General features: G+C 40.9%; 1 protein-coding gene across 1 annotated transcript in view; it reads right to left on the bottom strand.

Moving 5' to 3' along the window:
- ST18 (ST18 C2H2C-type zinc finger transcription factor) overlaps positions 1-10,497 on the bottom strand; it is a 197,697-nt gene extending 187,200 nt beyond the window's left edge. Inside the window, exon 1 of the mRNA XM_044295392.1 lies at positions 10,311-10,497. Coding sequence (XP_044151327.1) covers positions 10,311-10,488 — 178 coding nt within the window. The 5' untranslated portion in view covers positions 10,489-10,497. The remainder of the gene's footprint in view (positions 1-10,310) is intronic.
- Between the last annotated feature and the right edge of the window lie 4,536 nt (positions 10,498-15,033).

Below are 15,033 nucleotides of genomic sequence, written 5' to 3'. Positions count from 1 at the left end.
GATGGATTCAACTTATATACACTAATCCAAGGTCTAGGGTGATGGTGGATGGGAGCTTGTCCCTGTCTTTTGCCCTTTATAGGGGCACTAGGCAGGGATGCCCTCTCTCCCCGCTATTATTTGCTATCACAATAAAACCTTTGGCATGTATGATTAGGAATAAGGGGGAGTGCATTGGCTTTCAATACATGGATGGAAATGAAAAATTATTAATGTATGCTGATGATATTTTATTATTTTTACACAACACCGGGGAGGAGTTTAATAGAGTAATAGATATAATAGATAAGTTTGGCTTTTATTCTGGCCTAAATATTAATTGGGGGAAATCCCACATGATGTTATTAGGAAAGGGGGTATCACAGAATTTCTCAATGGTGCATGTGCTTGAGTAACCCGAGAGCTTTAAATACTTAGGTATTGAAATTTCTAGAAATATAGAAGATTATGAAAGGTTAAATGTACTCCCTCTAATAAAAGAACTTAGAGCCAAAATACACATTTGGAAAAAAATTACCAATGTCAATTCAGGGTCGGGTGAATTTAATAAAAATGATTTTTCTCCCAAAAATATTATACGTGTTACAAAATGCCCCAATATGGTTGCCAAAAAAAACCTTTGGGCTATTAGATAGTTTAATGGGGGATTTTATTTGGAAAGGTGATATCCCTTGGATAAGTAGAGAAGTCCTTTAGCTCCCAGTAAGAGAAGGTGGACTCGCAGTTCCAAATGTTTTTTTTATTATTTAATAACTCAATATAGTCAGATAAAAGGAAGTTTAAAAGTATTAGTGGGGAGGGAAAAATTAATAAAAATGGGGTGGAGAGGGGATATTAATCATTTAGAGATGTTGGAATCAGTAACAATGGGAAAAAAATAGTACAGGAAATAGAATAATGAATTTAATGGAATATAGATGGGTAGAAGTGAAAAAAACACTGGATATTAAAGGATACTTGAAGTACACACCTATTTGGAAAAATATGAACCTAAAGGAAGTGCAAAAGTTCAGCTCTTATATAGATTGGGAATAAAAAGGGAATAAAATACTTAGCTCAAGTATTTGAGAGAGATAAACTGAAGGACTTTGCTGCCTTGGTAATGGAGTTCGGGATCCCCCAAAAGGAGAGCTACAAATATTTACAGTTTAAAAATGCCGTTAATATATCAGTTAATTCAAACAAATATAGAAAAGAAGAATCAAATAGAATATATAAATTTAGTAATGGTGGAGAAAAAAAAAGGAATTACGACAAAAAGATATGGGATACTGATGGAGGCAAAAAAAGAATGAATTACATTACTAGCTAGAGGATAGTGGGAAATGGAGATCCCATCCTTCACTGAAGAAAAATGGAAAGATGCCCTTAGAAGTTATATTAAGGTATCGGAAAGGGCCTCACATAAAATCTCCCAATTCTTTATAGTTTATAGGCTACATAGAACTCCCTGGGTGTTAAAAAAATGGGGGTCAGAACTTCTGATAAGTGGCCAAAATGTAGGGGGGAGAGGGCAGATCTTATACATTGTCTTTGGAGATGTCCTAAACTGGTAAGATATTGGAAAGAGATCGTAGAGATTACATCAGTATTCCTGGGTATTCGAGTGATGGATGACCCTCTAGTCTGCATTTTAGGGGCCACAGCACATCTCAAACTAAACAAAGCAATACAATCTGTTTTGAACAAAATACTATTTCAGGCTAGATTGCTTATACTAAGGAAGTGGGTCAATAAAGATCCCCCCACATCGGGACAGTGGCAGGAAGCAGTTCTCAATTTGATTAAACTGGAACGGCGTCCGAGAGATACAGTATGAAGATAGGTTTTAAAAACTGATAAAATATGGAAGAAATGGTTGAACCAGGGCCGTGGTGTTTAGTTTTTTTTCTCTCCTCTATCTCCCTTCCTTTCTCCAATTGGGTGGGTGGGGTGGGTGGGTATATGGGGTAAAATGTTAATATAATGCTGTCTATTGTAATACAGACCTTTTGGATGGTCTGATGTTGTATATGTTCTTTTTGCATGATTGATAATAAAATAATTACTTAAAGAAACAAAAAATAAACAAAGCAAGGGTTAACAGCCAAACAAAAACTCAATATTTATTGCCCTAATACTTAAGTTTACAGAAACACTATGGTTGTAAACTGCTATATGGGCACACAGCAGGGCACAGAAGATATATGGTTTTGGAAAGGCAGATTTCACTGGAATAATTTAAAGCTGCATGTCACATTTGAAGACCCCCTGATGCACCCCTAGAGTAGAAACTCCCCCAAAATTGCCCAATTATGGAAACTACAGGATAAGCTGGCAGTTTTCGTGGTACTATTTTTGGGTACATATGATTTTTGGTTGCTCTATATTACACTTACACAGGTAAGATAACAAAAAATTGCTGTTTTGGCACCTCATTTATTTTTTGTTATTTACAATGTTTATCTGACAGGTTAGATCATGTAGTATTTTTATAAAGCAGGTTGTTACGAACACAACAATACCGAATATGACTATTGTTTTGGTTGTTTGTTTCAGTTTTATTTAATAAAGCATTTTAAAAAAAGAAAAAGATTTTTTAGTGTCTCCATATTCTGAAAGACAGTTTTTAAAAAAAAAATTTGGGCGACTGTCTTATGCAGGGGCACTTTTTTTTGGTATGGGATGATGGTTTGATTGGTACTATTTTAGGGTGTGTATGAGTTTTTGATCGCTTGCTATTACACTTTTTGAAATAAAAAAAATCATGTTTTAGTGTTTACATAGTATTGTCTTAGCTAGTGTATCATTTTTGCGGGATGAGATGCCGGTTTGATTATCTTTATTTTGGGGTGCATATGACTTTTTGACTGCTTGCTATTACACTTTTTGTGATGTAATGTGACAAAAAATAGCTTTTTGGACACTGTTTTCATATTATTTTTTTAAGGTGTTCACCTGAGGGGTTAGGTCATGTGATATTTTTATAGAGCAGGTCGTTACTGACGATACCTAATATGTATACTTTTTTATTTATGAAAGTTTTACACAATGATGTAATTTTTTAAACAAAAAAAAAATCATGTTTTGTTGTCTTCATAGTCTGAGAGCCATAGGTTTTTTTTTATATTTTGGGAGATTGTCTTAGGTAGGGGCTCATTTTTTGTGGGATGTGACTGTTCGATTTGTACTATTTTGGGGGCATATGCTTGTTTGATCGCTTGGTGTAGCACTTTTAGTGATGTAAGTTGACATAAAATGTTTTTTTTATCATAGTTTTTATCCCAAAAAATTGGCGGTGTTCACTTGAGGGGTTAAGTCATGTGATATTTGTATAGAGCTGGTTGATACGGACGTGGTAATACCTAATATATCTACATTTTTTCCTATTTTTTTACAATTTTTTTTAACTTTATTTTGGGAAAAATACACTTTTATTTTTACTTGAAACTTCTACTTTTTTTCTGTAAAAATTTACTTTTTTTACACTTTAATTTTTATTCCACTCTGGGACTTCAACTTTTGGGGGTCTCATATCCCTTAACAATGCATCACAATAATTCTGTATTGTGATGGATTGGCTGTAAGTGTATTACCAGTGATATACACTTACAGCCTGCTTGCCTGTGAGATCCAGGGGGCTGGATCTCACAGGCTCTCCTGGAAGGCAGCCACAATGCCTAAGGAAGACATAAGGCTGCTTTTCCTGCCATTGGGTCCCCGTCACAGCAGCGCCACCCCGCACACGTCTGAAGTCCGCACGTGCCGCGGTCAGAACTGACCATGGCCATGCAGGGGTTAATGCGCTGGCATCGGTAATTTCACTGATTCTGCTGCATACAGCAGGGGTCCGGCTATCAGTGATTGCCAGACCCCTGCCACGGATCGGGCGGGTGCTGTTCCTGCACGCGCCAGATCAGTGCGCTGAACATGCATGGTGCTGGGCGTTAAGTCTCGTCTGCTTGCGCCGTACATGTACGGCACTAGGCGTTAAGGGGTTGAAGGGGTTTTCCAGGCATCTGATATTATTACCAATCTTCATGATAGATCAGCATTTTAGGGGTCAGATAACCTGCACCTCCACTGATCAGCCGTTCCTTGCATCCTCCGGTGCTGGAACTAGCAATTTGAACGGAACAGGAGGCACAGCTTCATTGAAAGTGCAAGGTTACTGCAGCTTAGCACCCATTAACTTCAATGGGGAAGTAAACCAGTATGGCCACTACACTTGAACGGAGCTGTGCTACCTGTTCCATTCAGGGTGTTAATGCCACCACTAGAGGCCGCAGGGTAGAGGTGATCAGTGGAGTTGTGGGGTGTCAGACCATCTCCAATCTAATATTAATGACCGATCGTAAGGATAAATCATCAATATTAGGAGCCTAGAAAACACCTTTTTTATGTGGCTTTTATAACTGGAGAGGAAAACAGCGCTACATTATTGACCAAAAATCCCATTGCTCACTGCAGAGTCTTTCATGCAGCGATGCCATTTGCTAAATCTTTGTTTTCATTTATCTTAAAGTTCTACAGCCAGGAAACTTTAATAAATATCTATATTTGTGTTAATTATCATGTTTCTGTCAAAATGACAGAATGAACTAGAAAAATTGAGAAAAGCAGCAGGTTGTAGAAACCAGATGAGAGGGTATAATGATAGTAGACAATGCTGCTTTTATGCTCCACTGCAATCCTTATAAACAGAACCACAGACACGGGCACTCAAAAAAAGTATGCATTATGTATCTTTCTTGCAATTATCCCCCTAAAATCAACACTGGACTGCCAGGATCAAGTAAATATTGTCATAGTAACTAAAAGCATTTTTGGAAGAAGTCACAACACTAGCCCTTTTAATAACTTTGATTATAGATGGCGTTCTTTTGTTTGGATCTATTCACTCTAAACCGGAAAATTTAACATTTTACATACTAGAAAATGGGCTACATAAAGAGCCACATATCATTCCGCACAATGGCTTATCATCTCCTGATTTAACATCCAACAAACTCCAGTTTTAAATAATAAATTAAACATAGTCTAAAATGCAAATGAAGTTTTTCTCAATAACACTGCTAGCTATTGAGAGATGGTGTAAAGGGTTATGATAATTTAAAGTATTATGAACTGGAGAAAACAAATAAAAAGCATTTTCAGTGAATATGCTCAATTCATTGAACTATTCTCTCAATCCACTTAACTACCCACATGTGTACAATAATGATTTATAGACATTATGCCTAATTATGCATATTTGGGCTGTGTTAAAGTGCCTAACAAAAGCTCTAGAAAGCAACAATTACCTCCGTTGCTTAGTTACATAGTTTAAAATATTCCTATTAAGTGCAGATTACAGGGGGGTAGAAAAGCACATGTGCGGCCCAATGCATTTCACTTTTCTGATGCCAGACTGTTAGCATTTTGGGACATTTCCAACTTACCTAATGTTTGGTTCAACTGTTTGTTATGTGTTAAAAGAAAAATATTTATTAATTATATTTAAGAAAATAGGATTCATACCGTGAAGGATGATTTGGATTTTGCAAAGAGAGGTTTTAGTCCAACCAAGTAGTTCTCACTTTAAAAAAAAATCCTGCTGTTCTACATCCCTTGTAAGCTGAATACAAAATTTGGCATGCTGATGAAATAAGGGATAACAAACAAGTCCTTTTTTTTTTTTTTTTCATTCCTAATTTTCTCTCCAGTTAGAAAATTGTGGTCTATCATTAGACTCTTCTGTGTTTCACATTTATAGTCTTAGCGTCCATAATGATTGCATCAATAAATTTATTTTTTCATAGGAAGTTATTACTTGTATACAAAATGATAAATACGTGATGTATTATATTGTATGATAAAGGAATTTTAATTGTAAAGCATCAAGGATTCCTGCATAGTGGGAATGGGCAATTACAAATAGGTTCTAAGCTAGCCCTTTTTTTTTTTTTTGTTATGTCCATTATGTGACCTTGTAGTTTGCTTCTAGTCAATTTCCATGGGGACAATCTGTTGTGTTACCCAGGGAGCATCTGTGCCTTCACTGTCTATGCAAAAAAACTGTGGGGTTTTATTATAGTACACTTCAGATGTAAAGAACCACAAGAAGCACACAATGGACTCATGAGACTATTAAAGGAACGCTTAAAACAAGCCAAACTGTAGGAGGCATTTTTTTAATAATGCTTATTCCTATCACAGGCCATCTCCAACATATCCACAGCCCTTGTAAACATCTTTTAAAGAGGACCTGTCACATCTTCACAGAAGTAAAACTGTCTGCATACCATTAGAACCAGCTTTTTTTTAAAATCATTTCTAGCCACTATTTGCCCACAATTGGTGCTATTAGTTCCATCTCCAAGCAGGGGCGGACTGAGCGGTTGAGCACTTCGGACGTGGTTCGGATGGGGGCCCGCCGCAGCAGTGCACAGACTGTCTGAGTCAGCTCCGTCACAGCACACATAGAGAGTGAGCCGCTGGCAGCAGGGAGGGACTCGGGAGGAGTGTAATCTGATCCTAGAGTGGAAGCTGCTTCTGCCAGCCCCACCCCTCCCCACCCACCAACCAATCAGAGCCGAGGCAAGGCAAGCACTAGCAGCTCTGAGTCACTGACTTAAGTACAGGGAGTCTAAGAAAGAATCGAATTAGTCACAGGTTAAAAGAATCTAAAGATCCGACTTAGTTAGAGACTCATTTGATTCTTTAAGTTAAAAGAACCGCGAGTCACTAGAACAGTTTACACTGAGGCTGTCTGCTGATGCTTTTGTTGCAGCAGTGATAAGATTAAGGGACAGGAGCAGAGATAAGAGAAGTGACAAGACACAGTTTAGATTACAGTTTGAATTAACCCTTTAGGATCAAATTGGCTTCTTAAGGAGATATATATGTTAAAGGCATCCCTTCTTCTGTCTCATTCAGTAGCTATATAACTAAGGGTACTTTCACACTAGCGGCAGGACGGATCCGGCAGGTTGTTCACCCTGTTGGATCCATCCTTCCACTGTTGCGCCGCTCCGTCCCCATTGACTATAATGGGGACGGGGTGGAGCTCTGGTGCAGCACGGCAGTGCATGGCGAAAGGCCACCGGACTAAAAGTACTGCATGTCCAACTTTTTAGTCCGTCGGCCTCTCACCGCGAACTGCCATGCTGCGCCGGAGCTCCACCCCCGTCCCCATTATAGTCAATGGTGTCCGGGGACGGAGCGGCGGCAGGACGGATCCGACAGGGTGACAATCTCTCTTCAGGTTTATTAGAAAATCGTGCACAAATTGCACACTAGTTATTTTCCTGAGTGATGACTGTGGGGACTATTTTATTATCTGCCAGTGTTACTGTAATACTGTTATCAACTCAGCACATCCAGTTTTCCCTATGCGTGCATTCACTTGGTTGTACTGCTGTCAAACTGCTGTCATTGTGGGTAACAATGCATTGCATGCACAACAGACAACAATGCACAGTCACACCACACATGACAGCTCCTGACTCCTGAGTCCTCTTGTCCGGTGTCCGCTTCCCTTGAATCCCTTCACTATCACTATAAGTATAATCACTCTTCCTGACTAACTCAGTCAGACAATGTACCAAGAGCCAACTGAGTCAGCAAGTGAATCGATTCGATAGCATCCGCACATGCGCACCACCTGCAGTCTTCGGTTCACTTGCGAGTCAGCTCAGCAGTCAGTGATTCAGCAAGTGAACCGAAGATCCGATTTATAAGCTGCTTCAAATGAACCGATTCATCTAAAAAAGATCCGAACTTCCCATCACTACAGTCGTCACTGTGTTCCTTCTGCACCGCACTGATGTCACACACACACCGCAGCGCTGTTCGCGCACTCATTGGCGCTGCAGGTTTTGCGGGAGAAGGAAGGGAACTCTGAGGAGCGTGGGCACAGAGTTCGCTGAGGTAGTGGTTTTGGATTAAGTGGTAGCCTAGGCAGCTTTACATCTCAGCCGTGTCTGGTCTGAAAGAAATTGAAAGACTGTGCTGGGCTGGCGGCACTGTTGTTGCTGTGGGCTGTGGCAGGGCCGGGGTGAAAAGGGGAGAAAAATAAGTTATAAAAAAAGTCTGATAAATACCAGTGTGAATGAAGGACTGTTGAAAGGGGTTAATAACTACTGAAGGCCCTTCACAGTAGTTATTAACCCGTTTCAGCTTTCCCCCATTCACAGTATTTATTAACCCCTTTCACTAGTCCCCTCTTCAGTGAAGGGGGACTGCTGAAAGGGTTAATAAATACTATGAATGGGGGACTGCTGAAGTGGTTAATAAATACTGTGAATGGGGGACTTCTGAAAGGGGTTAATAACTATTGAAGGCCCTTCACAGTAATTATTAACCCCTTTCAAATGTCCCCTGTTCACAGTATTTATTAACCCCTTCAGCAGTCCCCTCTTCACTGCCGGAACCAGTGAAGAGTTGGCTGTAAAAGTAAGCTACCAGTTTTAGGTCTGCGAGGATATGATAGATGTTCTTTAAATAATGTTCTGCTACCACTGAGCCCTTCCACACATCTGTTTTCAGGGCTGAAACTGTTATTATGTCAAAGGGACTATTATTGCTTTATACTAGATGGTGAGAGATTCTGGATATTCAGGTTCCAGATAAGTAGGTATTCGCTGCATCTTTCCATAAAATTGTAAGTATAGATTGGGTAGACTGGTTAAAGCTTTATGCCAATGTTAACTGCATTTGTGGAAGAGACTTACTGATGTAGCCAGCATTATTATGACAATCAGCTGCACCAGGGGGGTCTCTTTACTGCCATTTATTGTATTACTATTATTTGTTTTTGCTGTGGTAACGCGTTAAGCCAATCAAAATAACATTGGCTACATCTGTACCATTCATTTTCAATCTTTTTTTTTTTGGGGGGGGGGGGGGGGAGAATTACAATTTGTTATTAAGCATACCTTGGTTACCCTGATTCTGAACAGGACTATAATTATTTATTTCTATGTGATGTATCCTCATGTACCTACCATACATACTCTTTCTTTCTAAACCACTAGATATCTGGTGTATACTCATCTAGTCAACTATCTCTCGGCTAACATGACAATCTGGGTTGTTTGCTTTACAAATGACTGAAATAGCCCTAACCAAAATACTGAATGTAATGATCTCATGGTATTTGACACAGTTGATCACCCTCCAATCCTGCGCCCTCCCCATTCCTCAGGTTTAAGAACCCGTTCATAATCTTTACTTGGAACTTTTTATTAATCAGAAAATGTCCTCTATTTCTTCTCTAAATGGTTGGGATATTCCACATCTATCAATGTGTCCAAAACAGGAAATCTAACTAATAAGACTTTTGATGGGGTTGCTCAGTCCTGAGTTAATACTAGAGTATCAAAATTCTCAGAGGTCAGTATCAGAGATCAAGTCCTGGACTTTTAAGAATCTCCAACTTGCTTCCCTTGCCAAATTTTCACTACTTTCTTGCCAAAATCCCTATTTCTTTAATAATATTTAAATTCTAATTCTAGTGAAAAAATAGCAAATAAAACTACTACAGCTTCCGAGCTGTCTTACATTTAGACCATGTTTTACTCCACCAGGCGTACAAAATGATAATATGGGCCTGCCGGCCTGTCCTCTTCCCCACCCACGCCACACCCCTTTTTTAGATCTGGCGTGAGCGGGGAAGAAGTCACGGGGGCACATTTATTAAGATCAGCGTTATATACGCCGGTCTTAATTACTCCTAAACTGGTGGTGGATCTGCCAGGTCCTCCACCAGTTATAAATGTAAGACTGCTTCCTGGCTGTCTTACATTTAGACCATTTTCTATGCATAAAACAGGCACAGAAAGCGGTAAATGAGATGGACCTGACGGTCTGTCCCATTCTTTGTCCACGCCATGCCCACAATTTTAGACTAAATTAATTAATGACCCCCACATATTCAGCAAACATGGCATGCTACATAATCTGAAAAAAGTGGCATATATCTGTTCACAAATGACCCCCGGGATGCCTGTCAGTGATTGCATACATTGGTTCTGGTCAGTTGTTCTGTTTCCCCCCTCCCCCCCCCCCCCCTCACATACACAAACAATCATGCAACTTATTTTATATATCAGTACAGATACATTTTATTAGTTTGATTTGAGAAACAAATTCTTCAAGAAATATTTCTTAAAAAGAGATGATAGTACTAATTAACATTGAGTTCTTACATGGATATCTAAGCACTATATCAAGCAGGCATAAAGATATTTTGAACAATACTTATTAGTATTTGTATTGAAATTTGTATTGAATATGAAATGGAACACATTTAACAACCTAGACATGTTTTGTAGTTCTGTATTACGTACCTGTAGTAGTACAACAATGTTTTTTCATGAACTTAAAGCTCATCAGCTCAGATTTGTCCTCACTGTCTTCTTCAAGTTCCTCGGTGGGATTATAGTGCTGGGGTTTCATTAAAAGTGATTTTCTTTTATTGACTGGAGCAGGAGAACCTTGTTCTTGAAATTTCCTTTTTTTTGACATAGTGCAATTGTAAGCACTGTAAAGGGGACATTGAAAGAAGTAATTGGTAAACTGTTTCTGAATATTTACAAGGTGAGAGAGCTCTGTGTAATTGACGTGAACTGGATTTATTTTACACTTACATTTGGTGTGCTAAGATACATTCTTCTGCCTTTGCACATTGCATTTTAAATAAAGTGTGTTCGTTAACCAGATACACAGTTCTACATAAGAACACGTTCATTTATGATATTTAACTCAGCCAAGAACACACAAGATAAGAAGTTGTTCCATTTTACTGATTTGGATGCATTGTGAGAAAACAAATACAAGTGCTTATTTCTATCCAAAATCCTATGTCACAATCCAAAATACATAGAAAATGCACCATTTGTTGGGGACACCTGTATGGAAAAGCTGTTACATGGCCTAACTACCTACATTAATTACCCTTTTACCAAGTTCTAACCACTGAATCATTGGGTCTATATCAATGCTAATAATTGATGATTGGCAGAAACACAAAGCAGCAAAACGTATGTGACATAAACTACTCTTCTGATGGCCCAAGCATCATGGAGCAATTTCAATGATTATTGAGCTAGGCCTTATCGTGACCTTGTCTGATAAAATTTGCAACAGCATCATCAAACTTCTCCTGGAGCATCTAATGACTGTATGTTGTGTCATTCCATTATTATTTCTTCTATAAATTTAGGAATGAATTGCTAGCAGTTTGTAATGAAGGTCCAGATGGGTGTTACCAGTTGGCAGTGTGTCTGAGCACAGTCAGAACTAGCACCACTGATTAGACAGGGTCAGACTGTGTAGGGACACCTCCCCAAATTGTAACACCCATCTGGATCTTTATTGCAATTTGCGAAGGAATAATAATGTAATGGCACAACATAGAGTAATAAGAATAGATGCTGCAGAATTATTACTTGAAGGGGAATGCAAGTATTTACTAAAACTGACATGTCAGGGGAGGCTACAGGTCCTTTTTAATCACTTGCTGCTCGTCATCTCTTTAAAAATGGTACCCAATCCGGAATGGAGTGACTGCCAAAGCTGCAGTCTGTTTTACACAGCAGGCAACCAGAGGTGGTGTCCATGACTGGCAATAGTGTCGATCACGGACATTTAAAAAGGAATGTGTTATTAGAAATGACTTATTGTTTAAACCACATTTTTACGTTAAAGGTCCTCTTTTTTTTGAATTTTTGGTGAGTTTTTGTTTAATGTTCCATGTCTGAATGAACTAAGGAGGTAACCACTTTACCAAGACGTACCGCAAGTATTTTCGCTATAATCTTATAATCAATATTTAATAAGGATATCGGGCGATATGACCCGCACTCATCCGGTTCCTTGCCAGGTTTCAAGAGCACTACAATGGTAGCATCATACATTGTTTGCGGAAAGCATCCATTCCTGAAGGAATCATTGTACATTTTGAGCAAGAGAGGCGTAATATGGGCGGAGTATTTGAGATACACCTCAAGAGGTAGTCCATCAGGACCAGAGGCCTTACCCCTCGCCAGTTGAGAAATAGATTCCTGAATCTCCAGTATAGTTATGGGGGCTTCTAGGCTAACTACTGCTTCCTGCGATAGAGTAGGGAATTCCAGGTCTTCTAGATACTGCATTATATCGGCTATCCCATGATCCACCCTGGAGTCATAAAGGTCTCTATAGAATTCCTGAAATCTGCGCACTATAGCTTCTGGATCTGAAAGCATCTGCCCATCCAGCGCTTTGACGCGCAATATAGCAGGGGATGCTTGACTCTGCCTAACGATGTGAGCCAGTAGTTTACTAGACTGATTGCCCAACTCAAAGTATGTCTGCTTGGAGAAAAATAGCTTCCTTTGGGCTTTTTCTTTAAGCAGAGTCAAGTATTGTCTCCCTTTCGCCAACCATGCCTCCTTATTCCCATCATTGGGATCCGCAATATACACTGTTTCTAATCTAGAGCAATCCGCCGCCAGGCTTTCCTCCTGCCTGGCCGCCGACTTTTTTATATATGAAATAGTAGACCTAAGACAGCCTCTAAGGTATGCCTTCATAGTTTCCCATAATAGTGAATTATTCGATTCCTCCTCATGTCCTTCTAAAAACACTTTTAATTGGTCAGGAATGCGATCAGACGGTCCGAACAGGGTCAACCAAAAGGGATTAATCCGAGCTGAGCGTCTGATCACATCCCCATTCAGCCTCAGTGTCAATTGTAAAGAGGTATGGTCGGACACGCCCCTCGGACCATACTCTATATCATACTGTAAAGTACACACACCCGGGTTGCCCAGAGCGTAATCTATGCGCGACAACGCATTATGGCTGGCAGAGTAACATGAATATTGCCTGGTATCAGGATACTTTAATCGCCACATATCCGTCCACCCGACTTCCTCCATCAATTCTGCCAAGGCTGTTTTGTTTGAGGAGTGACCATCGATAGCCGCTACCGGATGATGTCTATCCATACCTTTATCTAAGGTCATATTGAAGTCACCCAGGCTAATTATACGGGCAGACGGGTAAGAGGCCGCAAAACTCACCGCCTGTTGCACCACCTGCAGCGAAAAGGGCGGAGGGATATATAAACCAAGGATGACATATAATTGGCAATTGATGTAGGCAGCTACAAATACAAACTTGCCCGCCTTATCCACCTGACATGCATCCACCTCCCACCGGAGAGATTTATGTACCATGAGGGACACACCCCTAGACAGATTCGAATAGCAGGAGTGTTGTGCCCATTGAACCCAGGGCTTTTGCAATCGTTTTGTATTAGCAGCTATTAAATGAGTCTCCTGTAGGCATAGAATATGCGGGTTAAACCTTCTGACTGCAGAGAACACCATAGCTCTTTTTCTAGCGGCTCCCAATCCCCTGACATTCCATGACATCACACGGAACTCAGACATATTGGCTCGATATAAAGGACCTCAGTAACTCTCCGCCTTTCCCACAATTTTACACTACAACCGACACAGCACAGAAAACAGAAAATTTGCATTGTCAGGCTCATCCTGACACATACTGTGAGTGCCTGCATGGTATAACCTCGTACCATTCGCATCACTCTCAACAATATAAACAGAGACATTATACCACAATAGTTTGGTGGCACTTCAGATTAACGGGGTGTGCTTATGGTTATTTACCAGTAGCACCTAAGATTTCGTGAATAATTCAGAAGAATTTCTGATTACATAGCCTAGGACCCAATCCCTAACCTCTGATGAGAACCCAGGCAGAGCATGGATGACCGAGACATTACAAACACTCTCCAACAGACTGGGTAGTATATGTACTGCATTCTTCCTCTCAGTGCGTTTAGTGTCCTCCTATCCTGACCGTCCACCACACAATACGCAATAAAGTCAGAATAGATGGGCAGTAGACTGAGTCAGGAGCGTCCAAGAAATAAATGATCAGACTGTCCAAATGTTACCTCGTGTCTCGACATCCAGACCCCCGGGATCCGTTTCTAATGTGCAAACAACACACTTTTGGGAGAAAAACATTCACTGCTCTATCTTTGAGCTCTTGCGTTTCTCCCTCTTCCATCCAGCCAGTCAGTGGCTTCCTCAGGAGTATTGAAGAACCGGCTCACATCACCATCTGCCACCCTCAGGCAAGCTGGATACACCATAGAATATGGCAAATTCTTTTCACGTAGCCTCCGCTTCACTGCGCTGAAAGTGGCTCTGCGCTTCTGCAATTCGGAGGAGAAGTCCGGGAAAATCATGATGGTGCTATTTTCGAATTTCAGCTCCTGCTTGCTGCGCGCCATGCGCAGCACCAGATCTCTATCCATAGAGTTCAGCAGCCTAGCCAGCAAAGGTCTTGGAGGAGTCCCCGGTGGAAGGGGTTTAGCAGGGACGCGATGCGCTCGTTCAATGACAAATGCTGTTGAGAATGTGGCGTCCGGAAAAGATTCCTGAAGCCAGGTAGTGATAAATGCGCACGGATTATTACCCTCCGCCTTCTCGGGCAAGCCGATGATCCGCAGGTTGTTGCGACGCGTGCGGTTCTCATAATCGTCACATTTCTGCTGCCAGAAGTTCACCTTTTGCTCCAGTTCCTGCACTTTTGTGGGGAGCGGCTGCAGGCGATCTTCCACATCGGAGATTCTATTCTCGGCCTCTTTAACTCGGTCCCGAATGGCCTGCATGTCATGGCGGAGCAAGCCTATGTCCACCTTCACTTCCTCCAATTTGCCCACCATAGACGTGCGGCAGACAGATATGGCTGTTAGTAACTGTTCAGTCACTTGCTTGAGAGACGGCTCGCTGGTCGACTGCTCTGCCTCCCCAGTTCCAGCTTCCTCTCCCGTCCCCTCTGCCGACGGCGAACGAGATCCGGCGCCATCTTGGTCTTCCACGCGGGCAAACTCCTTGAGTCTGTCCGCTGCAGATTGCGCTCTATTTCGAGCCATATTTGTGTTTCGGGTTTTTCCCGACCTCCTGCCGGCTCGAGAGGTAATGTTTGCGGCAATGAATTCACAGGATAATGTAGAAGTTAGGGGATTTGGGTCCGGAGCTCTCTCACACG

This window comes from Bufo gargarizans, chromosome 5, assembly GCF_014858855.1.
Source record: "Bufo gargarizans isolate SCDJY-AF-19 chromosome 5, ASM1485885v1, whole genome shotgun sequence".
Classification (NCBI taxonomy): Eukaryota; Metazoa; Chordata; class Amphibia; order Anura; family Bufonidae; genus Bufo; species Bufo gargarizans.
Note: the sequence above shows the minus strand (reverse complement) of the source record. Positions and strands in the feature narration are given on the sequence as shown.